The sequence below is a fragment of the Danio rerio genome, chromosome 21 (assembly GCF_049306965.1).
Source record: "Danio rerio strain Tuebingen ecotype United States chromosome 21, GRCz12tu, whole genome shotgun sequence".
In the NCBI taxonomy this organism is placed as follows: domain Eukaryota; kingdom Metazoa; phylum Chordata; class Actinopteri; order Cypriniformes; family Danionidae; genus Danio; species Danio rerio.
The window spans coordinates 9525402-9552450 of NC_133196.1; the positions used below are offsets into that span (position 1 = coordinate 9525402).

The following is a 27049-nucleotide window of genomic DNA, read 5'->3' on the forward strand; positions in this document are numbered from 1 at the left end:
ATATATATATATATATATATATATATATATATATATATATATATATATATATATATATATATATATATATATATATATATATATTTAGTATTAACTGCAGAAGAATATATATCATCTTTAACCATTTTCTAAATGTATTTACTGCTATTTTTAATCAGTTTTACAGTGAAATAATATTGTAATTTAAATCAACTTTCTTACTATAATACCATAATACAGTTACAATAATACAACTGTTTAATATTTTAATATATTTTAAAATAAAATTTTTATGTTCTAAATGTACAGTATTTTCTGCTATTTTGAATCAATTTTAGGCATTAATGCTGAAAAAAATAATAATTTATTTTTTTAAATAATAGAATGTTATAAAAAATATAATAATGTTTAAAAATGACAAAATCGATGCATTTTCACTATTGTCCTCAGTTTATATGACCGAGGTATTCGATAATGACATGCGGGAATTTTTTGCGGTTCCAATTTCTGTCCCAATCTTTCCGATAATGAGCAAAATTTAATTGGAAATAAAAACAGGGCACATAAGTGTGACCATTACATGACTGTGGTTTTCTCTGCTTGGACATTTCCTTCCTCAGTCCTGTTCTTTCTTTTACACATAAGATTTTCCCATCCCTCAGGCCAAGACAGAACAGTATAATGGGCAATAATTCAGCCAGAGTTTGTGAGTAACCACAGAGTCCAGTTAAATCCAGCCACGGCTCATTAATATCTGCATGTGTATGTTCACACGCACACACACTCACCTCCTCCAGGTTGTTCATTTGAGACACCACCTTGTTGATATACGAGTGAACTTTCAGAAGGTCCATGCTGAAGAGAGTTCCTTCCAGAAGATCCACCATTGACTGCAGCTAAACACACACAGATGAATAAATAAATCAGGTGAGTTGCAGACACGAGGGGAAATTTTATTTTGGAAGCATCAATCAAGTCAAGTTACTACAGACACTTTAAAGGGCACCTATGTTTAAAAATCTACTTTTCAAGCTGTTTGGACAGACATGTGTGTAGATCGTCATATTGGGGTGATATAAACACAATCAGTTCTTTTTTTATTTTATTTAACAACATAAAAATGGTGGAACAATTGGAGCAGTTTTGATACAGAACGCAACTTGATGTAGGAGTGCAGTCCTTCCGCCCACCAATATTGATTGACAGGTGCACATTACCACCCAGGTAGCAAAGAATTCTGGCCCAGATTTGGCATAAAGCTGGCACAGCAGGCATTCATCTGGCACTGGCATGGAGCATGTGGGCCAAACATGGCCTAGGTTTGGCTGAGGTGGCACCGTCTTACAGGCGGCACTCAAGACTTGGGCCAGATATCAAATGTAGTATTTGGGCCAAATGTTTAAATGTTTTTGTGGGCCACGTAAGTTTGACCCACTTTTAAAGTACATTTAAGTTATTTTTGAGCAAAGAAAAAATTCTATCAATCAGGTCGCTTCAAGAAAAAGCACAGCCATAAAGCAAAATGCTTCATGGGTTTATGAAAAACATTGCAGTCGTGAAACACCAACAGGCCAATCTGGCCCAATTCAGGCCCAGTTATGTGTTTTTAACTTGGCTGAGACTTGGCCCAGATGTAGTCAATGTTTGCCACTTGTATGGAAGCAAGACCTGGTTCAGTCATGTACCATAATTCACTGCGGCATGTGGGCCAAGCAAATGCTGATGATGTGGGCCAGGTCTGGGCCAGAGAATTTTTGCTATAGGGGCATATTCTCAGTTTGTGTTGCACGTCTGCCATTTTCAGCATGTAAGTCAAAGCGATGTCACCAAAAAAAACACCCTTGCTCTATTTTTGTATGTAAGAATCATTGGACTCAACACAAGACCCTTCATCGTCTTCCTGCGAATGAGCAACAGAGAATTTACATTTAGCCGCCATTTGCGAACACGCAGTGAACGTGATTAATTTCGGCTGGCGGATCAACAATCACCACATGATCGCTCATCGGCGTCATTGTTTGTAACTTGGGTTTGCAAACATGTGTACTTTTCATTGTGTCTTCCTTAAACTTCAGCCGTTTGCATTTCCCGTGGTCACAGAAGCTTCCTGTCATCAACTAGGTGCGGCTGGAAAGTGTGGGCGCGTTGCCTCCCAGTCATTGATTGTCTTGCATGCGCATCCCTCCATTGGAAGTAACGTACTTGCCTTAGTTATAGCCTCAGTCAAAGGTAATCCAGTGTGTGTGGTTATATGTCTCAGAATACAAGCTGGTCCCCTCACACAGGTTGCTTCTCTCTGTCTGCTTGTCTGTTGCCATACACAAAGCAGGGGAGCTCTTGGCTCCGCCCCCTTGTTAAGTAGGGCAGGAAGTCTAAAGTAATTTTCATGTAAAGCAACACACCCCTAAAAAAACGACCTGTGTTCACACCCCCAACATGACACTTTTTAACACCTTATAATAAAAAATCTGAATTGTGTTTTGAACTGAACTTGAAACTGGCACACTCAGAATAATATTAATATTAAATCTTTACAAAGGGGTAAACTAGGTGCCCTTTAAACAATGGAAACTGTTTCAAAGTTTTACAAAGAAAACTTGTAATTAAATTGTAATTAATTGTAATTAGTATTAAAAAACTTGTAAAGTTGTATTAGTGTGAAATGAGTTCATTAGTCACATTCAGTTCTATTCAGTGATTCCGTTCAGTTCAATTCAAATGTCATGTGATTCACTGGAATATGAGTGCGGTATTGTTTGACAGTTTTTATTTCAATAATTTAAAGTGTGTGAAACTTAGTTCTTTATTTATCAGGGCTCCTGGAGGAAACCCACACTGTAAAACAAATCTGTAATTTTACGGTTTATTTTCGGCAGCTAGGGTGCTGTAAAAAACATAAACAACGGCCGTTAAATTACAGAAAATTACCATAAAATAACGGACATTAAATTAAAGAAATTTCCTAAAATAAAAATTTCTGGTAAATTTTTGTAGTTCAACCTCTGTCATTTTACAGTAAATTTCTGTAATTTAACCTGTCATTTTACAGTAAATTTCTGTAAATCAACCTCTGTCATTTTACAGTAAATTTCTGTAATTTAACCTCTGTCATTTTACAGTAAATTTCTGTAATTCAACCGCTGTCATTTTACAGTAAATTTCTGTAATTCAACCGCTGTCATTTTACAGTAAATTTCTGTAATTTAACCGCTGTCATTTTACAGTAAATTTCTGTAATTTAACCTCTGTCATTTTACAGTAAATTTCTGTAATTCAACCGCTGTCATTTTACAGTGAATTTCTGTAATTTAACCTCTGTCATTTTACAGTAAATTTCTGTAATTTAACCTCTGTCATTTTACAGTAAATTTCTGTAATTTAACCTCTGTCATTTTACAGTAAATTATTGTAATTTAACCTCTGTCATTTTACAGTAAATTTCTGTAATTCAACCTCTGTCATTTTACAGTAAATTTCTGTAATTTAACCTCTGTCATTTTACAGTAAATTTCTGTAATTCAACCGCTGTCATTTTACAGTGAATTTCTGTAATTCAACCGCTGTCATTTTACAGTAAATTTCTGTAATTTAACCTCTGTCATTTTACAGTAAATTTCTGTAATTCAACCGCTGTCATTTTACAGTGAATTTCTGTAATTTAACCTCTGTCATTTTACAGTAAATTTCTGTAATTTAACCTCTGTCATTTTACAGTAAATTTCTGCAATTTAACCTCTGTCATTTTACAGTAAATTTCTGTAATTCAACCGCTGTAATTTTACAGTAAATTTCTGTAATTTAACCTCTGTCATTTTACAGTAAATTTCTGTAATTTAACCTCTGTCATTTTACAGTAAATTTCTGTAATTTAACCTCTGTCATTTTACAGTAAATTTCTGTAATTTAACCTCTGTCATTTTACAGTAAATTTCTGTAATTCAACCGCTGTCATTTTACAGTGAATTTCTGTAATTCAACCTCTGTCATTTTATAGTAAATTTCTGTAATTTAACCTCGGTCATTTTACAGTAAATTTCTGTAATTTACCGCCCATTATTTAATGTTTTTTTTTTCCAGTACCCCAGCTGCCGGAAATAAACTGTAAAACTAGAGATTTTTTTAAGTGCATGCCAACACGGGGAGAACATGCAAACTCCACACAGAAAAGTCTTTCCCGGGGCAGCATGGCAAACACGCTTTATAATCAATCATCAGCTAAGTGTGAACTCTTGAAATGTATTTGACTAAGAACAAAATTGTGGCTAGTGAAAATGCAGAGTTGCTAGTAACTTTGAAAAACTGTCAAGCACTGTGCTTTGCACTTAAGAAAAGTTGCAAGAATAGCAGAAAAAAACATTATGTAGAGGATAAAAATGATATAAAAATTGAAACAAGTCAGAAACATTGTAAATATGAAACCGAAAAAAACATTTCTGCTGTTTGTTCAAACTATTTATTTAATAAGAGCTGAATTAAATCAATTCTTGAGTTTTTTGAGACATAATTGTTTTATGTTCAATCCACTTAAATTTTTAAAAAGGATTTAGTTAACTTAATCAATTTGTGTTGAGACAACATGAAGGAATTGTGTGGAACCCAGCATTTTTGCCAGAACATACACCTCACAAATAGTCAAGTCTAAAAAAAGTGAGTCTTTAGGGACACTTTAAAAGATTCTGCATGCCTAAAATTTGTATTAAGTTGGTCTTTTAATGGAAAAAGATAAACAGCAGTTTTCTTTTTCATTTATTTTTATTTTGTTGCATATATGTGAATTCCTTATCTGCTTATTGTTGTGCCGAGTTCAGTCGTCTAACAGCTTGACTGTGGTGGTGATTTACTGCGCCATCAGCAGATATGAAGAAACTGCAGCAGGGTAAAACAGAGCCACATGTTTGGAGCTAAACACCACAAGATCAGCAAATGTTTGAGGTGCAAATATTAAAACCATTGTGTCTGACTACTGACTAAAGGCTGCTGATTAATGATTTTTGGCAATAATGCAGAACCTATTTGCAGTTTTCAAGCAGGGTGCAATTGAAGTCAAAATTATTCACCTTCCTGGGAATTTTTCTTTCTTTTTTTAAATAATTCCCGAATGATGTTTAACAGAGCAAGGAATTTTTCATAGTATTTCCTATAATATTTTTTCCTCTGGAAAAAGTCTTATTTGTTTTATTTCGGCTAGAATAAAAGCAGTTTTTAGCTTTTTAAAAACTATTTTAAGGTCAAAATCATTAGCCCCTTTAAGCTATATTTTTCCAATTGTCTACAGAACAAACCATCGTTTAACAATGACTTGCCTAATTACCCTAACTTGTCTAATGTCATCATGTCAAAGATAAAATTAGAAATGAGTTATTAAAACTATTATGTTTTATAAATGTTTTGGAAAAAAAATATTCTTTCCATTAAAGAAAAATTGGAGGAAAAAATATAGACGGGGGCTAATAATTCTGACTTTAAAGAGCCCATATTATGGGTTTTTGAAAATTCCCCTCCATGTAGTGTGTAACACAGCTCTAAGTGAAGTGAAGTATCCAGCTAAGGCTTAAATCTGTAAGAATACAGTGTTTAAAACTGTTGATTCATCTATAAAAGAGTCGAATCATAGTGCTTCAAACGAGTCGCCTTGATACCGACTCATTAGGTGTTTCGCCATGACGTACGAACGAAACAAAGTTTTTCACGTGCACGCGCAAACCCGGGAGATTTCAAACCTGAGGCCCCGCCCTCTGACGCAGTAACCCAGACACACACACACACACACACCCACAAACACACGCACACCCACAAACATGCCGGTCGATTGAAGTCACACTGCAGATGGATATATTGAGTCTCTACCCAAAGATGAAACATCAGCATTATAACCAAGCAGTTGGAAACTTCTGGAAGCTACATGCTACAAAGAATACTTCATCTGAGTTTGTTAAAGGAAGGATCAGTAAAGAGTAACTGATGGACGTCAGGATGGGTTTCTTCCTACATTTCTCAAGTGTAAGTACGTGCGGTTAAAGTTGTTGCCTCGTTGACTCTAGCTTGCAAATGTATTTAGTTGTGATTTGTTACTTGTAACCGCGTGTACTGTATCAGGTTAACTGGATATATTATCTTATCGCGTGCAAAGTCACGTTAAAAACGCGACGCGTGCTGTTTGTTTATGGAGCTCCGTGCTAGAGTTCTGCTCCCGCGATTTATTCGGAAATGTATTCCCGCGCCGCAGAAATCTGGCGCGGGGAGAGAGAGAGCGAGAGAGAGAGCGAACGAACGAGCTCTGTGTACTTTGTGCTGTGTGTGTACAGACAGCTTGGCTGTCTGGACTGTATACTGGGTGATATTTGGTTGTGTTCTCCGCTCTAGCGGGACCGGGCGCGGCGGGCAGAAAACGGAGCGGGTTCTCAGGCTAAAACCTGGCGGGTGCGGGCTGAAGCGGGAGCGTTGTCATCCGGAGGTGTGTGTGTGTTTTTGTGTGTGTGTGGTATGGCGAGTACACGACTGTCTCCTTCGTTCGGTTATCCGTGGCACTATCCACTCGCCATAGTGTGGCAGCTAAAATCCACGCCTACACTATCGAGCGTGTATGAACTGTGATTACTTTTTAAATTGCTGATTAGCTATTGGCCATTTCCCTCTCTGACTGAAGGCAGTCGACCAATCGCGACAGACTGTCATCGGTCCAATCAGCGCAGATTAGCTCCGCGCTAAGGAGGGGTTTGGGAACAAATGAATCACTGGACGATTCATACAGGAGTCGCTGGGATAATTAGATAAAAATAAATGCAGATTATAAGACCATGAAAGTGTTTTTTGACCTTGCATGCATATTAGACTGTTGTTGGAGACCCTTACAACCAAGATATGACCTTATTTCATGTATAATATGGGCTCTTTAACTGTATATGTGTGTCTGAAAAAATATAGAGGGGGGCTAATAATTCTGACTTTAACTGTATATGTGTGTCTGTGTGTTTATTGTAGAGATATGGACTGACTGATGAATACAGGAGAAGAAAAGATGGAAAGAGGGAGGCAGACAGGAATGGTGAGGAGGAAATAGGACAGGTGCTGAAAAAACACTTGTGAACATGTGCGCCGCATACAAGCCCAGAATCCTGCTGTCCAAAATACTCTAGTCGGGCTCTGTGCTGCTCAAATCGAGACGAGCACTTTCGTCTTCTTTTTTGAAGTTTTAGATTGGCCTTCCCAGATAGCATATGATTGTGGGCCACTTTAGGCAGTTTTGCAGCACTGGTGGTATTCTTTCGGCCCATACAAAATCAATGTGAGCCTAAAGTGGCCCACCTGTACAATGGCAAAGAGGAGCAAAAGATTCGAATTCATATATGGGTTATTTAAGGCAAAGATTTGGCCCTTATGGCAAAATGTAATCTGAATGTGAGCCTAATGTGGCCCATGTTGAAAATAATAAATTTGGCCCAAATGATGGAGGAACAATGTGGGCTACAGTTGGTAAAAATGTGGCATAGTCATTTAAGAGTAATCTGGGTCTAAACCAAAAGTGGCTCACATGAGTAAGTGCAAATGTGGCCCAGTTATCTTAAGACATATGTGTGCCACATTTGGCAAATATTTGGCACAGTAAGCTCTGGCTATTGTGGCTGTGAGCCTAATGTGGCCCAGAGAAATATGGCAAATGTGGCCCAGTTATTTTAAGACATAAGTCTGCCACTTTTGGCAAATGTTTGGCACAGTAAGCTCTGACTATTGCGGCTGTGAACCTTATGTGGCCCAGTTATTTTAAAACATATGTGGGCCACTTTTGGGCCACTTTTGCAAATGTTTTGCACAGTAAGCTCTGACTATTGCGGCTGTGAACCTAATGTGGTCCAGAGAAAATATGGCAAATGTGGCCCAGTTATTTTAAGACATATGTGGGCCACTTTTGGCAAATATTTGGCACAGTAAGCTCTGAATATTGCGGCTGTGAACCTAATGTGGCCCAGTTATTTTAAAACATATGTGGGCCACTTTTGGGCCACTTTTGCAAATGTTTTGCACAGTAAGCTCTGACTATTGCGGCTGTGAACCTAATGTGGTCCAGAGAAAATATGGCAAATGTGGCCCAGTTATTTTAAGACATAAGTCTGCCACTTTTGGCAAATATTTGGCACAGTAAGCTCTGAATATTGCGGCTGTGAACCTAATGTGGCCCAGTTATTTTAAAACATATGTGGGCCACTTTTGGGCCACTTTTGCAAATGTTTTGCACAGTAAGCTCTGACTATTGCGGCTGTGAACCTAATGTGGTCCAGAGAAAATATGGCAAATGTGGCCCAGTTATTTTAAGACATATGTGGGCCACTTTTGGCAAATGTTTGGCACAGTAAGCTCTGACTATTGCAGCTGTGAACCTAATGTGGCCCAGAGAAAATATGGCAAATGTGGCCCAGTTATTTTAAAACATATGTGGGCCACTTTTGGGCCACTTTTGCAAATGTTTTGCACAGTAAGCTCTGACTATTGCGGCTGGGAACCTAATGTGGCCCAGAGAAAATATGGCAAATGTGGCCCAGTTATTTTAAAACATATGTGGGCCACTTTTGGCAAATATTCGGCACAGTAAACTCAGACTAATGCAGCCGTTAGCCTATAGTGGCCCAGAAAATATATGGCAAATGTGGCCCAGTTATTTTAAGACATATGTGGGAAACTTTTGGCAGAAATTTGGCACAGTAAGCTCTGGCTATTGTGGCTGTGAGCCTAATGTGGCCCAGAGAAAATATGGCAAATGTGGCCCAGTTATTTTAAAACATATGTGGGCCACTTTTGGCAAATATTCGGCACAGTAAACTCAGGCTAATGCAGCCATTAGCCTATAGTGGCCCAGAAAAGATATGGCAAATTTGGCCCAGTTATCTTTAAACATGTGTGGGACACTTTTTGTGAATATTCGGATGAACCTCAACAACGGTGACAATTAACAAAATGAAGAAAACTCACAAACATCACAAACAGGAGACTAAAAGTGACAAAATCAACAACGCAAATATAAACAGCAGAATCACAAGCCAATAATGAAAACTGTGATGCTCCAGCCGGTAAAATGTATTCATACTGCAATGCATGCTAGGAATTTTGTACTTTGCCACACCCAGCAAGTGTAAGATTTAAGCCAGATATGGGTCAAGATAAAAGCAAACTGTGCCCCAGAATAGGGTCAGTTCTGGTTCATTTGGTTGAATTCTGAATAATATGCGATATTGCTTTGACTTATTCGTAGCCCAGATCTGACAAACAGGAGCGGACCGCCATAGAGCCACCGTTCCATTCAGTATGTGGTCCAGATGTAAGTGTCTGGTGTGGGCCGGATCTGGGCCAGAATAAAAGCAAAAATTGTGGCCCAGAGTCGGGTCAGTTCTGGTTCATTTGGTTGAATTCTGGCTGATATGTGATATTGCTATGGCTTAATTGTGGCCCAGATCAGGCAAACAGGAGTGGACCGCCCAAGTGCCATCATTCCATGCAGTATGTGGGCCGGATGTAAGTCTCTGGTGTGGCCGGATTTGAGCCACATGATTTTTGCTAGCTAGGTTGTATTTATGTGTCATCCAAACACAATAGTAAATTGTTGAAACACAAAGATGTGCCTATATTTGTAATGCAGACCAGTAGAAAATGATCATCAATCATGCAGAATTTGATTAACCCTCTGGTACTGAGTTTTACAGCTTTTCTCCACCACAGTGAAAAAGGGTTTCTGGGTTCTGCTGTATCTTCAGTGTAGAGAAACTCACAATCACTGTCCAGCAAACTCACAAGCAGTGAATTTTTCACAGCTGTTTTTAAGTAGTTGGAGCATTTTACTCACCCTTGCTTCCTCATTCACCGTATTCTACCTCAACATAGTGCATAAGAGATAAATGACGTCAGTACATAATAGCCGATTATGATCTATTATAGATTATGGATTATGATCTATTACTGACCCAATACCGAATTGTCTGCATCTGCATCGCGGTGCATCGAACAAACAAATAATTTTGACACCCCTATTATTCATATTCACAATCTTCAATATTTTTTTAAGCACTGCACAAAATAACTTACCTTCAGCAGCTCTGGAGCCTGTTTCTTCAGTTTCTCCCTCTTCCATTCATTCTCGCAGGGATTGAGTGAGGAAGGTGGAGCTGTGCAGGAGCATTTACAGTCCGCCCCGGAGCTCACCGTCTCCACCGTGTAAAAATCCTCCACGCGCACACTTCCGGTACGCAAGCGGGCGCAGGCGTCTCGAGTCAGAGGCCGCATGATGCACTTGCAACGGCAGTCAGATCCCTCAGAGGTCATGCGGACCTGTTCCTCCCCAAATATCTACAGTACAAAAGAAGTGGATGGAAAGTGGAGTTAAGTATTATATCTTTAACATACCCACAGACTAGGACTGCACGATATTGGAAAGATCTGCTGTTGTGATATTTTGTTGTTCTGCAATATTAATTTTAATTCAATTGATATTTATGTCTATAGTGTTTTTACAATGTAGATTGTGTCAAAGCAGCTCAAGTTTCAGTAGATTGAAACTGTGTCAGTCTAGTTTTCAGAGTTGATGAGTTGAGTTCAGTTCAGTGTGGTTTAATTTGCACTGCTGAAAGTCCAAACAAATATATATTGCAATATGAATACAATTTCAGCAGATTTCAGGCTTGAATAGCTCTATTTTAAATGAAATTCTTCATTTAGATTGGAATAATTTTGCATAAACAAGGTAGAGCAAAGATAAAAGTGTAATAAGCAGTGCGTGTCAGGGTTCTGCCACTCTGGTCTTGTAAATTCTTGTTTTGGTGGCAGAATCCGGACACTTGTCATGTCTAGTCCTGTTGTGCTCGGCTCGAGTTTTCTTGGGTCGAGTACTTGTTTCTGTCTCTGTGTGCGCACGCGCCGTCATGGGTGTGCGCAGAGTGTGCACGCTCCCGCTTGATGCGGCCGCACGGGCTTTGCGTGCCTCGGACGCGCGCGCTCTTGTGCTCGTGTTTGTGTTTTCGTCTGTCTGCAGCATGGTATTTCATTTCCAGCGTCTCAGTCTAGTTGGTTTCGGTTTTGGTCCGCGCTGGGATGAAGCATGCACGCTGCGTGTGTGAGCGCACGGTGAGTGTTTTCATTCATTGTGTGCTCGTGTCTTGCGTCTGTTGTCAAAGCACGTGGCTATGTGCTCACATTGTGGTGACGTGCTTTTGTCGTGTGCTTAAGTGTTGTGCTTTTGTTGTCATGAACATGTGGTTAATGAGTTCTCATTGGCTGCGTGTTCTAGTCTCGTTTTATGCGAGCGCATGGCTTGTGTTGTCTCTGTGTCATGCGCTCTCCCGTCTAAAGTCTATAGAAACTGCAATGTGACATTGTGATATCGATGCTGAATTGATATATTGTTCAGCCCTACCACAAACCTCATGACTTACTTCATTATAGGTTCAATATAGTGACATCATGCAATATCAGCATGTCCTTATTGGAATAAAATATTGCACAATCTGGCAACAAAAAAGATTATTGATCAGTGGTTTGTCAAGCTGTCTTTTTGACATCAGATATGAATGTTTGAGGTCAAGAGGTCACCAGTGACACACAACAGGATTCAACCATGGTGACCTTTAACCTTACCTCCTGCCCAACTCCACGTGTCCATCGTTACTCAATTACTAAAATCTCATTAATGTCAAGTGACTTAGCCAGTGTTCTTTTTCAAAACTGAGGCTTTTTCCTGCCTGTTAGCATATACAAATCAACTAATCAATATTAAAGGTGGACTAAGCAATATTTGAAACATGCATTTGTGACCTTCGACCACAAAACCAGCCTTATTTTCTCATTTTTAAAAATTGATGTACAATATTTCCATCTATGTATGTATGTTAGGATAGGACAGAGATTATTTGAAAATCTGGAATCTGAGGATTCAACACTAAAACACTGAGAAAATTGCCTTTAAAGATGTCACAATTAAGTTCTTGCACTGTAAAAAAAAAGCATTGGCTCAACTTAAAATTGTAATAAAACATGCTGCACAGCTTTTTTTGAGTGGACTCATTTTTAACCAAATCAAGTCAACTACAGTGCTTAAAAGTTGAGCCAACTCAGAAAATCTGTGCAGCAAGTTGCCTTACAATTTTTTAATTAGTCATCTTTTTATTTTTACAGTTTAGCAATGCATATTACAACTAATAATAATAATAATAATAATAATATTAATTCCTTACAATAGCCCTTTTCTAGACACTCTATATACATATACAGACACGCTATACACATAGGGGGGAATCTCCTCATCCACTACCAGTGTGCAGCATCCACCTGGATGATGCGACAGCAGTCATATTGCGCCAGACCGCACACCACACACCAGCTGATTGGTGGAGAGGAGACCAAGCCAATTGTGATATGAGAATGGTTAGGGGGCCATGATGGACAGAGGCCAGCGGGCAACTTTAGCCAGGATGCCAGGGTTAAACCCCTACTCTTTCTTGAAGGACATCCTGGGATTTTTCACAACCACAGAGAGTCAGGACCTTGTTTTAACGTCTCATCCGAAAGACTAATGCTGAGTTCAGACTAGAGATCTGCGCGGGACTAAATTTTGAATCCCGCTCCCGCCTGCACCCGCCAGGTTTTAGCCGGAACCCGACCGCTCCCGCTTATATTAAGTACTTGATGTCCCGCTGCCCGACCCGCCCTGTTTTCTATCCGCCGCGCCCGATCCCGCTTAAGAGCGGGGGGAGAAAAAAAACGAAAATCACCCAGTTATACAGTCCAGACAGCCTATAACAAGCTGTCTGTATAAACACACACATGCACAGCACCAAGCACACACACACAGACAAAGCTTTCTCTCTCGTTCGCGCGCGCGCGCCCCCTAACACACACTCATTAGCACCAAGCACAAACACAGGCAAAGCTCTATCTCTCATTCGCGCGCACACACACACACACACACACACACACACACACACACACACACACACACACACACACACACACACAAACACACACACACACATATCTCTCATTCGCGCGTGCGCATACATACACACACACACTGCAACAAACAAGCTAAACACAGCATCGCGCTATTTCATTTACACACATACATACGCGTGCTCACTCGGGAGTCGGGAGCGATATTGCTAGACAGCCCGCTCCCGTCCCAAATTAAACCCGTTACCGACCGCTCCCGTGATTTATTCGGAAATTTATACCCGCGCCGTAGAAATCTGGTCGGGAATGCAGACCTCTAGTTCAGACTGCATGATTTTAGCCCCGATTTTGACTTGGTATATATATTGTGTATATATATTGTGATCGTGACTTTCAAAAGTATTACAGTGTTTTGTAAAGGTTTAATATTACCATTTGATGAGTCTCCCCATACAGTTTGATATAGCGCTTGGACCTGAAAGCTGATTCGCGGGACGTCACTTTTAACAAGCGGACAGCAGAGATATAAAATGTTTGTTTTGTAGTTGTCCGAGATGTTTTGGTGCTTTCAAATATCCAATATTATTTGGCTAAATTTACTATTAACATTAGTAAAAGCCCTGTTCACAACTATAACAATATTAGCATCGACACCAGTGGACAATAACTGTTTATTGATATGCACTGTAGTTTTCAATCATGATGGATTCGGATTTGTCGTCAATATGTTTATCATTCAATGTAAATCTGATAATATAGTTCCTCAGTGTCATTTTGATTATTATTGTGCTGTTGTAGCAGTGTACTGTTATTAGCATTAGCAAACATACCACATTAGCATTCACACCAGCAGACAATTGTTAACAAGCTTCTGTAAACAGATTACATTCTGAATGCTAAAAGTGTTTATTTTTTCATTCATTAGCGGGTTCTAAAACATTTTCAAAGGGATTCCAGTTATGATCAAAACATTTTAAGAACTGTTTGTTATCATTAGCTTTTAAATCAGTGGCACGAGCCATCAAACACAACATCTGTAGAGTTACGGCGTAAACATTTATCTGTCTTCTTGCCCATTCTTGTCAATGGACTAAGTGGATAGCTAACAGATGGTTTTAGCGGAGTGACCTTTGACCTCTGATGACACAAAACAGCATCATACAGCATGTGTCCTTATTCACGTCAAATTAGATACGAGAAGTAATGCATTTATTTGGATTCCGACAGGTATACAGTATGTGTCAGAGAAAGAAAGAAACATCTCTGATTACTTCTATCCCCTTCAGCGATACTCAGACCTTCTCGAAAAACAAATGGAAACACACACATCAACACTCCCTGCCAACTTTGGTAATTTAAAGCGTGAGAAAGATCTTTTTGCTTGATCTGCAGGTCTGATGTGTGTGTGAGAAGGGAATGTGGGTGACTGGTGTGTGATTTATGAAGCAGCAAGCTGTTTAAACATGTTTTTTATTCGATTGCCCCACAATTCTTTGTGTGTTTGTATCTAAGTGGAAATCAGGTTGTTCACAGTTGAAGTCAGATTTATTCGCCCTCCAGTGAATTTTTTTTTTAAATATTTGACAAATGATGTTTAACAGAGCAGGAAATTTTTCACAGTATTTCCTATAATATTATTTCGACTAGAATAAAAGCTTTTTTTTTTGCAACAATGTGTATATATATATATATATATATATATATATATATATATATATATATATATATATATATATATATATATATATATGTATATATGTATATATATGTATATATATGTATATATATGTATATATATATATATATGTATATATATGTATATATATGTATATATATATATATATATATATATATATATATATATATATATATATATACATGTATTAATATATATATACATATATACATATATATATATATATATATATATATATATATATATATATATATACACATACATATATATATATATATATATATATATATATATATATATACACATACATATATATATATATATATATATATACATACATATATATATATATATATATATATATATATATATATATATATATATATATATACATATATATATATATACATATATATATATATATATATATATATATATATATATATATATATATATATACATATATATATATGTGTGTATGTATATATATATATATATATATATATATATATATATATATATATATGTATGTATGTATATGTATATATATATATATATATATATATATATATATATATATATATATATATATATATATATATATATATATATGTATGTATGTATATATATATGTATAAAAAAAAATTATATATATATATATATATATATATATATATATACACACATAAAAATATATATATATATATATAATTTAAAAATATATATATAATTTTTTTTTTTTTTGTTATTGTCTACAGGACAAACTACTATTATGCAATGAATTTCCTAATTTCCCTAACTTGCCTAATTAATCTAGTTATGCCTTTAACAGGGTTCTTGCAAGTGCTGAAAATCCTTGAAAATGCATTCATTTTAATGGCCTTCGATCAGAGTATATTTATTATAGAATTTATTTCAGTCTTTTCTTAAAGTGTGGACTGAGATGGGGAAAAGGCTTTTAAATATGCAGCACCTTTTGCATGGAATAAACTACATGTTGCAGTTTAAAAAATTGATTTCACTAGATGCTTTTAAAAATAGCAGAAATGATTTAGAAATTGAAACACAGACCTGTAGATGTTTTGAATGGTTTGTTTATCAATGTGTGATTCATGTTAAATGTCAATTGTTTTTTGTTTGTTGTTTGTTAGACCCATATGACGTGTACTGCCTAATTTTTTGTCCAGGACTATCTTGTAAATGAGATTTTTAATCTCAATGTGTCTTTACTGGTAAAATAAAGGTTATAATTATAATAATAATAATAATAATAATAATAATAATTATGATCTAGTGTTTTCAATGTTTGAAAAGAGTTTGAATAGTGCTGAAATTTGGCATGGGACGATAACCGTTTCAAGGTATACCGCAGTTTGGAAAAGGCAAGGTTTTAAAACCATTAAAATGTTCTGCTATACTGTTCCTAAAGTAAGTGTAATATTTTTTATTTACATTTTTTGTTTTGTTTTTGTTGTTGTTGTTTTTTAGGACAACAGTATCTCCAGGATAAAATATGCTGATTTAAATAGTAAAATCTGTTTTTGAAACAAATGAAGACAGCAGAAGTCAATAATTCATTTAGCCTGACACGTTTACTGCTCCAAAATATTTCAAATGTTTCACAAAATGAAATATACAGAGTTCAAACGGGAAAAAGCTTTAGTTTTTTTACCCAAACATTTAAAAAGATGATATTTTAGAGCAGTAATCACAATACCCCGAAACTATGATATTTTCATCCAAGGTTATCATACTGTCAGAATCTTATACCGGCCCATGCCTAGCTTAAATAGGCGATAAATGTGCTTAAATGTGTGATAATTAACTATTTAAAATAAAATAAGTATGTTGCTTTTGCATGAACTAGCTGTCATTTTTACATCGAAGATGTTAGTAAATGACATTTAAGATAGTATAATGTTGGGCTTAAGGCAAACATGCCATCAAAATGGTTCCTTGGAACACTTTACCATACTAGACTGTAAGAAATAGCATCTGATATATTGTAGTATGAAGTTTATATATCTAAAAACGTAATTTGCCACACACTGAAAAATGCTGGGTTTCACACAATCCCTTCATGTTGTCCCAAAACAAATTAAGTTAATGTAATTTATTTTACAAATTTAAATGGATTGAAGAAGAAACAATTAAGTTGTCCCAAAAGTACTTTGAAAAAGCAACAAACATGATTTTGAATGCACTTGTAAAGTGCTGGCAAAGTTTGAAAAAGCGTTGGGAAAGTGCATGAAAAGCGCTTAAATTTGACTTGAAAGAACATGTAGGAACCCTGCTTTAAATTGCACTTTAAGCTAAATACTAGTATCTTGAATCTAAAACATTATGTACTGTCATCATGGCTAAAATAAAAGAAATTAGTTACTAAAACTATTATTTTTAGAAATGTGTTGAAAAACATCTCAGTTAAACAGAAATTGGAGGGAAAATATACTGGGCGCTAATAATTCAGGAGGGTTTCATCTGTACATGCTGATTTATTAAGATTATAAGCAGTTTGCCAATGTCATGTCATCACGGATGAACAGTCACCCTTTCCCAGATATAAATTGGCATGTTTAAGATAGCAACCGAAATCTCCAAACAAACAGAGGGCAAGTGTCAGCTGTGTTGTGCTAAAATAAGCAAATCCACTCTGATTTCCAGAGCAGGGATGAATTTCTTCCACTGGGATTCTGGCAGGGTGACAAATCCAGACGAATTAATAGCTAAACTGAGTTAAACAGACATAACTACTGTAGCAATATTGTACACTTGGACTACATAAACATGCAGACAGCATGATAAAAAAACCCATGTGCTATCTTTAACACTGGTGTACTGTTCAAATTGAATACACTTTTGTTATGTTGGTGGCTGTTTTTACCCCATTGACTTCCATTATAACCACATTTTTTATTGCAAAGCCTTGACACCAAATAATCATGCATTTTTCATTGTTGATGGTTTATCCTCTTGTGAACAGTAAGACATAACATATGATGTTATGGCTTTGCAATAGAAAAAGAAATTGGTTATAATGAAAGTCAAATGGGCAAAAACATAAAAAAGGGTGGTAAATGTGTACTAAGTGTAATTTTCAAAGCATTTTTCCAAAATATGTATCAACATAACATTTGTCAACAAAAATCCTTCCATTTGCTGAAACACAGAGAAAGTCGTGGCCAATTTAAGCCTCAAAATCATCCCAGAGTAGATGAAAACATCCCCAACAAGGCTTAAAGTCTCCTGTGGTCACATGATAACTTTGCCCATGTTTACATCTGAAATTAGGAGGCTTTTTGGTTCATTTAAATGACAATTAGGTGAGTTTGCATGTGTTGTTTTAATCTGTAGTCCACTTTTTTGATTACTTTGAGGAGAAAGTATTTAAACAAGTTTTTATAATGATTTCTCTGATTTAATATTGTGAAATAAGCTAATGCAGTTTACTATTAACATGCAATGAGACATGCAGTATGCATAACAACACAGTGCTTTCATCTTATAGTCATGATAGTTAGAAAACAGTGGGCATCTGATTCTACGATTGGCGAGACATATCGAACCATGTGTTCTGTTGAGGAGTTTCAATGGATAAATCCTCATTTAGTCATTCATCCATTTTCCTTCGGATTGATCCCTTATTTATCAGGGGTCACCACAGCGTGATGAACCACCAACCATTCCGGCATATGTTTGCTGCAACCCAGTGATTCTTCAAAAATGCTAATTCAATTCTCAGTTCAGTTTGCGACATATATTCATACATATATTATATTATGACATATATAATGTTTGCGACATATATTTCAGCAGTGTTTCCCCTAACATTTTAATAAAGGAGTGACTAAAAGTGTTTATTTTTATAATTCAAATTTTAATAAACCTCAAAAATGTATTCTTTTTATTTTGTTTTGTAATATTTAATTAAATTTTTTTTATTTTAAAATTGTTTTATTTTTTAAAAATATTTTTGTTATATTATATTATTTATTTAACTTTCATAATTACAATTTTAATAAATACATTTTTTTTAGGCTATTGAAACGTCAGACTTTTAATGGCCTATTTAATGTAATAAAAAGCAACTCAGTTTTACTTATGTGGGAACAAATGCTAAGAAATTATATGTCCATAATAGTTTGTAAAACAGACTAGAATGCATATGAAAATAAAGTATTACACACCCCAAAGAAATACACCAAGGCGTTCAATGTAAATTCAAAACAGCATTACAAAAGTCTTTACTGTCACTTTAATCAAATTAATTTGCCTTTTTAAGTTTTGCCGTTTAATTGAACTCTTCTACATCTGTCCATGGAGGATTTTATTATTCCATCTCTCTTTGTGACCACAAAGAGTGACCAAACGATGATCAACGCTAACACAAGTAGCACAAATACTTCGCTAAACGCTCAAACTGTGAATCACACAGCAGCTGACAGAACATCTGTGAGAAACTCTCAAATGTAACCTTCGGGATAAAAGTGCAAGCACATGAGTAATACTCCTTATGGGTCAATCCTCTGTAATCCCACGAGAGAATCCTCCACTGGCTTTTGTCCACTTTCAGATAATTAGCAGTTAAGCTACGAGTCAATCTTTGAGCCAGGACCACAGAGACAACAGAAGCGTGTGGGTTTTTCTCTGAACAGATCATCAACATCCATCACTGTTTCACAAAGTCCTGCTCTTCTCGATCCTGCCCCTCCTTTGTCAACCCTTGAGACATTTTGTAAAATCATACTGACCCACTTTAATCCAACATGAAACAATACAAGTAAATACTATAATGTATTTTTTAGCTTTACAATAGTATCTGCTTGTTAAGTGTGACGTCACACAAAGCGGCTTCCGGGTCTGAGTGCTATATTCAGCTGAATGGGGAGACTTTTGAAATGGTAATAGTAAACGTTTACAAAGCGATTTAATACTTTCGAAAATCACGAAATCGCAATATATACGTCCATGCCTAATATCCAATGGCCAGAAAGTGATTCATTTTTTTATAAATTGTTAAAATTTTGGTATTTGTGATGCAACAAGCCCAGAGATTGTTGTGTAAACTATGACTTTATATAAAATCAACTTTAATGTGTGATATGAATAAAAAGTGACCATAAACAAATGATTTCTCAACTGAAATGAGTGGCGGCTTGGACCCGGAAACAGTATTACATACATCACCAACACGTCACCACTTAACAAGCGGATATGTTGCTGTATATATTGTAGTATTTATGACTCTATGTTAGTGAATGCTGTAGTGATAAACTGTTAAATACTGTAGTATACTTTATTTTTTTACTACAGTAAATGGTGGTGTATTGTTGTATAAAATATTCTAAACTTGTAAAAGGTTTTGGCTCATTTGTTTATATTATTGTAGTTTTTGTGTTACCATACCCAGTAGGCACACAACATTATAAATGTAGACAGGGGTACGTATCCACAATAAGACTGTTTTAAATATATAAATACAAAGTAAGGGAATAAAATAAAGAATATTACATTTAATTTTTCCATGAATGTGAACAATTGATATTGTTTTTTTCTGGAACGTTGCAGTATTACTATCAAATCTTTTTTCATACGCATACTCGTATTTTTTGTGTGTGCCCTTAAAATTTCATCAAATAAAATAAATTCCCCCCTCTCTTCAGCTTTTACTTACTTAAAGACCTGTCACTCACACGAGAGCCACCAATCACAAACCACAACCATCCAAACAAAGCCCTATTGATAAGATCAAGTCCCACCCAACGTTCTAACCCAGGGTTGCCAAGTCTGTGTTTTCCGCACATAATTGGGCTACATTTAACCGCATGCCACAGTTAAATATGTGACATATTGCATTAATTATATTTATGTATTTTATATTTAATATAATATAATATTAAATATTAAATAATTGTATTATATTATATATTAATTAACTATATGTTACATTATATTATATTATATTATATTATATTATATTATATTATATTATATTATATTATATTATATTATATTTTATACAACAGTTCTGTCTGGTTCTCGAATCTGATTGGCTGATAGCCGTGATATATTTAAGTAATATCAGCACCCGTACAGCCTCTTTAACCTTAATGTATTACTCCGCACACATACAACCAGCAAAAAGCAGACACTACAGATCTAAAGTTTAAAAGATGCTTGCTCAGCTGTTTATCTGTCAGCTTATGATTTGAATCCAAGGCGGAAGAAAGTAGTTCCTCATACAAAAGGGTTTTTGAGACTGTTTTTATACACAATTATGCCGTCAAACCGTTGTATAAATGCAATATCACACTCGTAGCAGTGCGATATGGCTGTATATCGGCACTGGTGGGGGCACTAAGGCCGCGTGACTATTATATTATATTTGTGTAAAATATTTTACTCTGCAAAATTTATATTCTACCAATACTAGGATGTTGGAACAGATTAACCACACTTTTGTAAAGACTTTTATTTATTTTATTTTATTTATTTTACAATTACTAATGAACTGTTCTTTTCACATTTGAAACTGTGGAAAATGCATGTGCTGATGTAAAATATGTATTTTACAAATGGCCAGTTAGAAGTTTTAATATTATTGTGCTTATTATAATCATTTGGTCATTAGACAAAGACTTGCTTGAATACCTAATATGACTTGTGTAATTTTATTAGCAGTTTAAGTCCAAATCACCTTTTTTCAGCCATCATACTCTCTTGTAGTATTTAATTAATGCTCAGCTCAGGTAATAATTTAGTGAAATGAAAGAAACACACAAAAAAAGGAGGATTGGGGCCCGGTCCTGGTCTCCAGTGAGCCGTGACCTGTGATAAGTGCGGCTCCTGATGCGTCGTGACGTCTCAGTGTCGTTTTCTCATGTGTGGTTTTATTCTCGGCAAATCAACCGTTTTAGCTGAAGTGACTTTGGCCGTGCTCACATCAGCCTTTCATGTGTCCGCCACAGCTGGAGGGCTACCAATGAGGCAGTAAACACTTCTCCATCCATGCCGTTTGGGGTGAAGAAAGTGTGAAAGTCTCACCTTTAAATTTCATGTGGAATTTGAAATGGAGATTGTAGTGGAACGATACGGGAAATCTGCATGATGGATTAGAACGCTTCTGTCTTTCTGCTTGCTGGATTTAGTTTTTTTAATCCTTGCACTTCATTGTACTGTTATGATTTAGGATGCTCAGGTCTGCTCGTGTGAGCTTCTATCCTGAGTTCAGTTGCAGCTCTAATCAAATACGTCTGCAGCTCAATGCTTTATGATTTACCAAAAAACACATTTTAAGAAAAACCTTCACAGTATTTTTAAAACATGTTATTTTCTGGCATTGATGCTTCCATAAAGAACCTGAAGCAGCAATAAAAATTCACAAAAGGTTCTTGCACAAAAAAAAAAATTAAATGAGCTGAAATATTACAGTTCTTTTGGGACAACTTGATTGTTTTATGTTCCATCAACTTAAAATTAAAAAAAACTATTAAGTTAACTTAATTGATTGTTGTTAGGACAACTTGTATTAGTGTAGAAGTATTTTCCCCATTCATTTTTCTCATGAGGGGTGGGGGTGGAGGCGTGGGGGCAGGGGGGGGGGCGCACGGTTGCTCAGTAGTTAGCACTGTCGCCTCACAGCAAGAAGGTCGCTGGTTCGAGTCTCGGCTGGGTCATTTGACATTTCTGTGTGGAGTTTGTATGTTCTCCCCATGTTGGTGTGGGTTTCCTCCGGGTGCTCCGGTTTCCCCCACAGTCCAAAGACATGTGGTACAGGTGAATTAAATAAACTAACATTGACCGGTGTGTGTGTGTGTCTGTGAATGAGTGTGTATGGATGTTTCCCAGTACTGGGTTGCAGCTGGAAGGGCATCTACTATGTAAAACATATGCTGGATAAGTTGGTGGTTCATTCCGCTGTGGCGACCCTTGATGAATAAAGGGACTAAGCTGAAGGAAAATAGCGATTTTTTTTTAAATGTCTTTAAAACACTGTGAGCCATAACTTAACCAATCAGACTCAGCAAAACAAGATGTTTTTTAATGGGTTTGTTATGGGTTTATGGGTTCTTTATTTATGAAAAATACTACTATTTTAAGGCAAATCTCTGTATCAAAGGGCACTTAAATTAAAATCTTTCTTTTGATCTTTCTGTTTAAATTATATTTTAAAAAGCAAACCATTATGCTACAGATCAGTAAGGCATTCAATCAGTCAAATAGATAATCTACAGAAACTATTGATTTTACCTCCTAGATCATGGGTTCTCAGTCCTGGAGGGCCGGTGTCCTGCAAAGTTTAGTTCCAACCACAATCAGACCCACCTAAACTAGCAAATCAAGCTCTCTTACTCTCCTTGCAGGTGTGTTGAGAGTTGGCAAGTTTGAGCTAAAATCTGCAGGACACTGGCCCTCCAGGACCAAGTTTGAGAACCCATAAATACAGTTGAAGCCAGAATTATTACCCCCCTGTTTATTTTTTTCCCGAATTTCTGTTTAACGTAGAGAAGATTTTTTTTCAACAAATTTCTAAACATAATCATTTTAATGACTCATCTCTAATATCTGATTTATTTTATCTTTGCAATGATGACAGTAAATAATATTTGACTAGATATTTTTCAAGACACTTCTACACAGCTTAAAGTGACATTTAAAGGCTTAACTAGATTAATTAGGTTAACTCGGCAGGTTAGGGTAATTAGGCAAGTCATTGTATATCAATGGTTTGTTCTGTAGACTATCGAAAAAAGTTTATAGCTTGAAGGGGCTAATAATTTTGACATTGAAAAGGTGTTTAAAAAAATTTTAAAATAGCTTTCATTCTAGCCAAAATAAAACAAAAAAGACTTTCTCCAGAAGAAAAAATAATATCAGACATGCTGTGAAAATTTCTTTGCTCTGTTAAACAATTTGGGAAATATTTAAAAAAAAAATAAATAAAATATATATATATATATATATATATATATATATATATATATATATATATATATATATATATATATATATATATATATATATATATATATATATATACATATATATATATATATATATATATATATATTTTATTTTATTTTTTTTTCAAAAGGGGCTAATAATTTTGACTTCAACTGTAGATAACATCATAAAGTTAGTACTAAAATCGAGAACAAATGAAAAATGATCAGAGACAATCTTGGAAGAAAATTTGATCTAATCTGATTTAAATTTAGACTAATTTTTCCAATTCAGACAACACAAATGTATTATTTATGATAACAGAACACTGAAAGAAAATATTCATCTGATTTATTACATTTTATTGTAAGTGGTTGCAAACAATTTATATGGGCTAAATTTAAAGAAGCAAATAAAAAATTTTAAGGTTCAACTTAATTTGTTTGTTTAAATTGACCCCATATAAATTTTTTGCAACCACTTATCTTCATCATTCACTGATTTATTTTAATATTTAGCAAATATTTAAAAGCAACATTTCAGCCATAACATAAAAATGAGTGATAGCAAAAACTTTTCATTAAAATGTTATACAAATATTATATGCAGTACATATATGAGTATACCTCTCACAAATCTTTCATTTAAATTCATATTTTCAATGTGCTACAATATTATATTTGTGCATATACATTAGATCAGTGGTTCTCAAACTGTGGTACATGTACCACTAGTGGTACGCAGCCTTTCTTCTAGTGGTACTCGGAGGAATTGCTGAATAATTCAAGTAAAAAACAAAAAGAACACACTTTTAACCCTTTGACGTGTACGATAACACCAATGTGATCAGTAAATTGATTTTAATAGGCTAAACCTTTTATTTTATTTTCAATGTTTGTTATGTATTCTATCATTTGAAGCTAATCTCCTCCCCATATTTGTATCGGCTGTTGGGGGAGTATGCTGTATTTTCATATCTCAATGTTGACAGGTATGGTTTAATGACGTGCTTTTGTCAAATGACATGCTTTTGACATGCTTTTTTTGCACGAAGCCTATAACAGGCAGTAAGCAGATCTAATTTCTAAACTAAATATGTAAATCCAAAACATACATTTAAGGTTAATGTTTTGATTTCACAGATATACAAACAAGTCACATGCAATATCTGTTTCAATTTTTTTCAAAAACATTTTAAATATGAATATGATGACAAATAGTCTTTATTTACGAGGTCCAAGGAACATTTCCAGGATTTTATGAATAGGCTACTATATGTTAAAACTTTACATTGAAGTACAGCAGTTTACTTTTTACTTTTAAGTACAGTGTCGTTTCTAATTAATTTTTAGAAGCACATTTTAATCTAAACATTATTATTTATTTATTTTTTACCTGTAAGCACAGGGCAGTGTTAATGTTTAAGCTATTTCTTATGTTTAAAGTGGCTGACAATAATAAATATTCTTAATAATAGAAATTATTAATTTCAAATTAATCTGCCTCATTTTTCAACTGTGCAGAGCTTTAGCTGCTTACTTAGGCCTGCTATACGCTACTGCATTTTAATACTGGTCTTCATGGTGGTTCTTGGCAAGACTATTTTTTTTCTGAGATGGTACTTGCATTAGACCACTGCATTAGGTTAATTAGTAGTAAAGCCAAATATGGAGCTAATCTAACAAAATAACTTACCAGTCCAAACACTAGTACACCCAAATTATGTATTTAGGAAAAATAAGAAATACAATTTTTAAAAAATTAGCAAAAATCAAGAGAAGAAAAAAAAAAGATTTAAAAAATTTTTGCAGTTTGTAATTTTGTTTTTCCAAAATTTTGCATGCATTTAAATGTACCTATGTATTACAAGTATTCACTAAGAAATTGATAAACAATATTAATTTTCAAAATGCGCAATATGCTGAGTGGCACTGTATATGAATTGGAAAACCTGTAGGCAACATATATACTGTGCACCTAATTTGAACATGCTGTGTTAATGTATAATATGAAATAAAAACGCCGCCATCGGAAAAAAATCGCCATCTTCAGTGCAGGTGCATTAAAACAGAGCACCTGAGATTTTAGACAGTAGTGTTATCATATTTTCAGTCATAAACCCGAGAGCTTTGAACTCGTGCCAGCGGTGCGTTGTGCGCAGTGTGTGTGCCCCACTGAAGAGTTTAATCCCCGCTCTTTCAAAGAAACCACCCGTGCTTATAATCATTTCAACGGAGTATAAACAGAGCATGCACTGAACGGAGGTGCACATGATCACATATATCCGCTGTTATCTACAGTACAACCCTGAAAACAAGCCATTGCATAGACTAAACTTCCAGCAGACAATGTTTAGGCTAACTCATTCAGAGACTAATTACAACTTTTATTTAAGAAAAAATCTAAATTAATTAATATTAAACTCACTAAAATAGATACTGTTCTTATGAATTATTACATGCAGGTTTATAGTAAAGTATGCATGAAACAAATAACTGATTTAGAATTAACGAGTGATATTACAGTAAGCGAATAAACATTGTTGCAAGCTTATATAGTAAATGCGCACGAATGCAAGGCTAGTTTTTCATCTTGAACTTTTTCTTACCTTGCTCTGAGATGAAACATGACTGGACATCATGAGCAAGCACGCCACGAGCTCCACAATCCTCCACATCTCGGCGGTGTGTGACTGTGAAGCTCCTCTGTGCGAGTGTGTGAGATGCGCGTTCATGCGACTGTAAAGACTACAGACTCACCATCATCATCATCATCATGACCTCTCTCTCTCTCTCTCTCTCTCTCTCTCTCTCTCTCTCTCTCTCTCTCTCTTATAGCAATGCCTCCACCTGCTGGACAACAGCGGCAACAAAAGATGAATGTGATTTTAACAACTCGTTGAATTAATGAGTTTGTGCCTTAATATTAATTATATAGCCTAATTTTGAATTGTTGTTATTATTATTAGTTTAGATGGAAATATTGTGAATCCAAATTAATTGTAATCTCAGTCTTTTGTTTAGATTTAAAAGTAAAAATGCTGTTCTGTTATTGTTCAAGCTTTAATACAGTTTTTCTCCATTGGTTTGACTCTTTTCTTGAAACAGTAATTACATTCTCAAAATTATAACATCATTTGGCAAAACAGTGTTACAGTTTAGCACAACACTATAGCTCACTTACAACATCTCATACCTTTCCCAAAACAGTTCACTTGTATGTCAAAACAAATTTTTTTTCTCATTTAAACAGTCAGTGCCTCCAAAATGCTTCGTCCCTTTAGCATTGTGTAAGCACTGCAAGTCAAAATGTTTAGATGTTTTGTCGTTATGGCACAGGACCACTAAAATAACCCTCATGTCCACCTAACTGTCTTAGCCCTTCATTGACAATGGTTTTTGAACTGTTTTTGTCAAGCTAACAGAATACAATTGTGTGTAAAATTGAAAAAAGGAAATAGAATTTTAGGGTAAGAGTAGCCTCCAAGGTTTGACGTCACACACT

At 35.4% G+C, this 27049-nt stretch overlaps 1 protein-coding gene across 2 annotated transcripts in view; it reads right to left on the reverse strand.

Annotated features, from left to right (window-relative positions):
• LOC100330530 (olfactomedin-like protein 2A) overlaps positions 1-26262 on the reverse strand; it is a 53221-nt gene extending 26959 nt beyond the window's left edge. The window contains exons 1-3 of one of the 2 annotated variants that reach the window (XM_002667279.8): positions 26154-26262; positions 10051-10311; positions 768-875 (exon numbers count right to left, since the gene is read on the reverse strand). In XM_002667279.8, the coding sequence (XP_002667325.2) occupies positions 768-875; positions 10051-10311; positions 26154-26222 (438 nt within the window). In that variant the 5' untranslated portion in view covers positions 26223-26262. Of the gene's footprint in view, positions 1-767; positions 4846-10050; positions 10312-26153 lie in introns of both variants that reach the window. The other variant, XM_073935781.1, reaches the window with a different exon arrangement.
• Between the last annotated feature and the right edge of the window lie 787 nt (positions 26263-27049).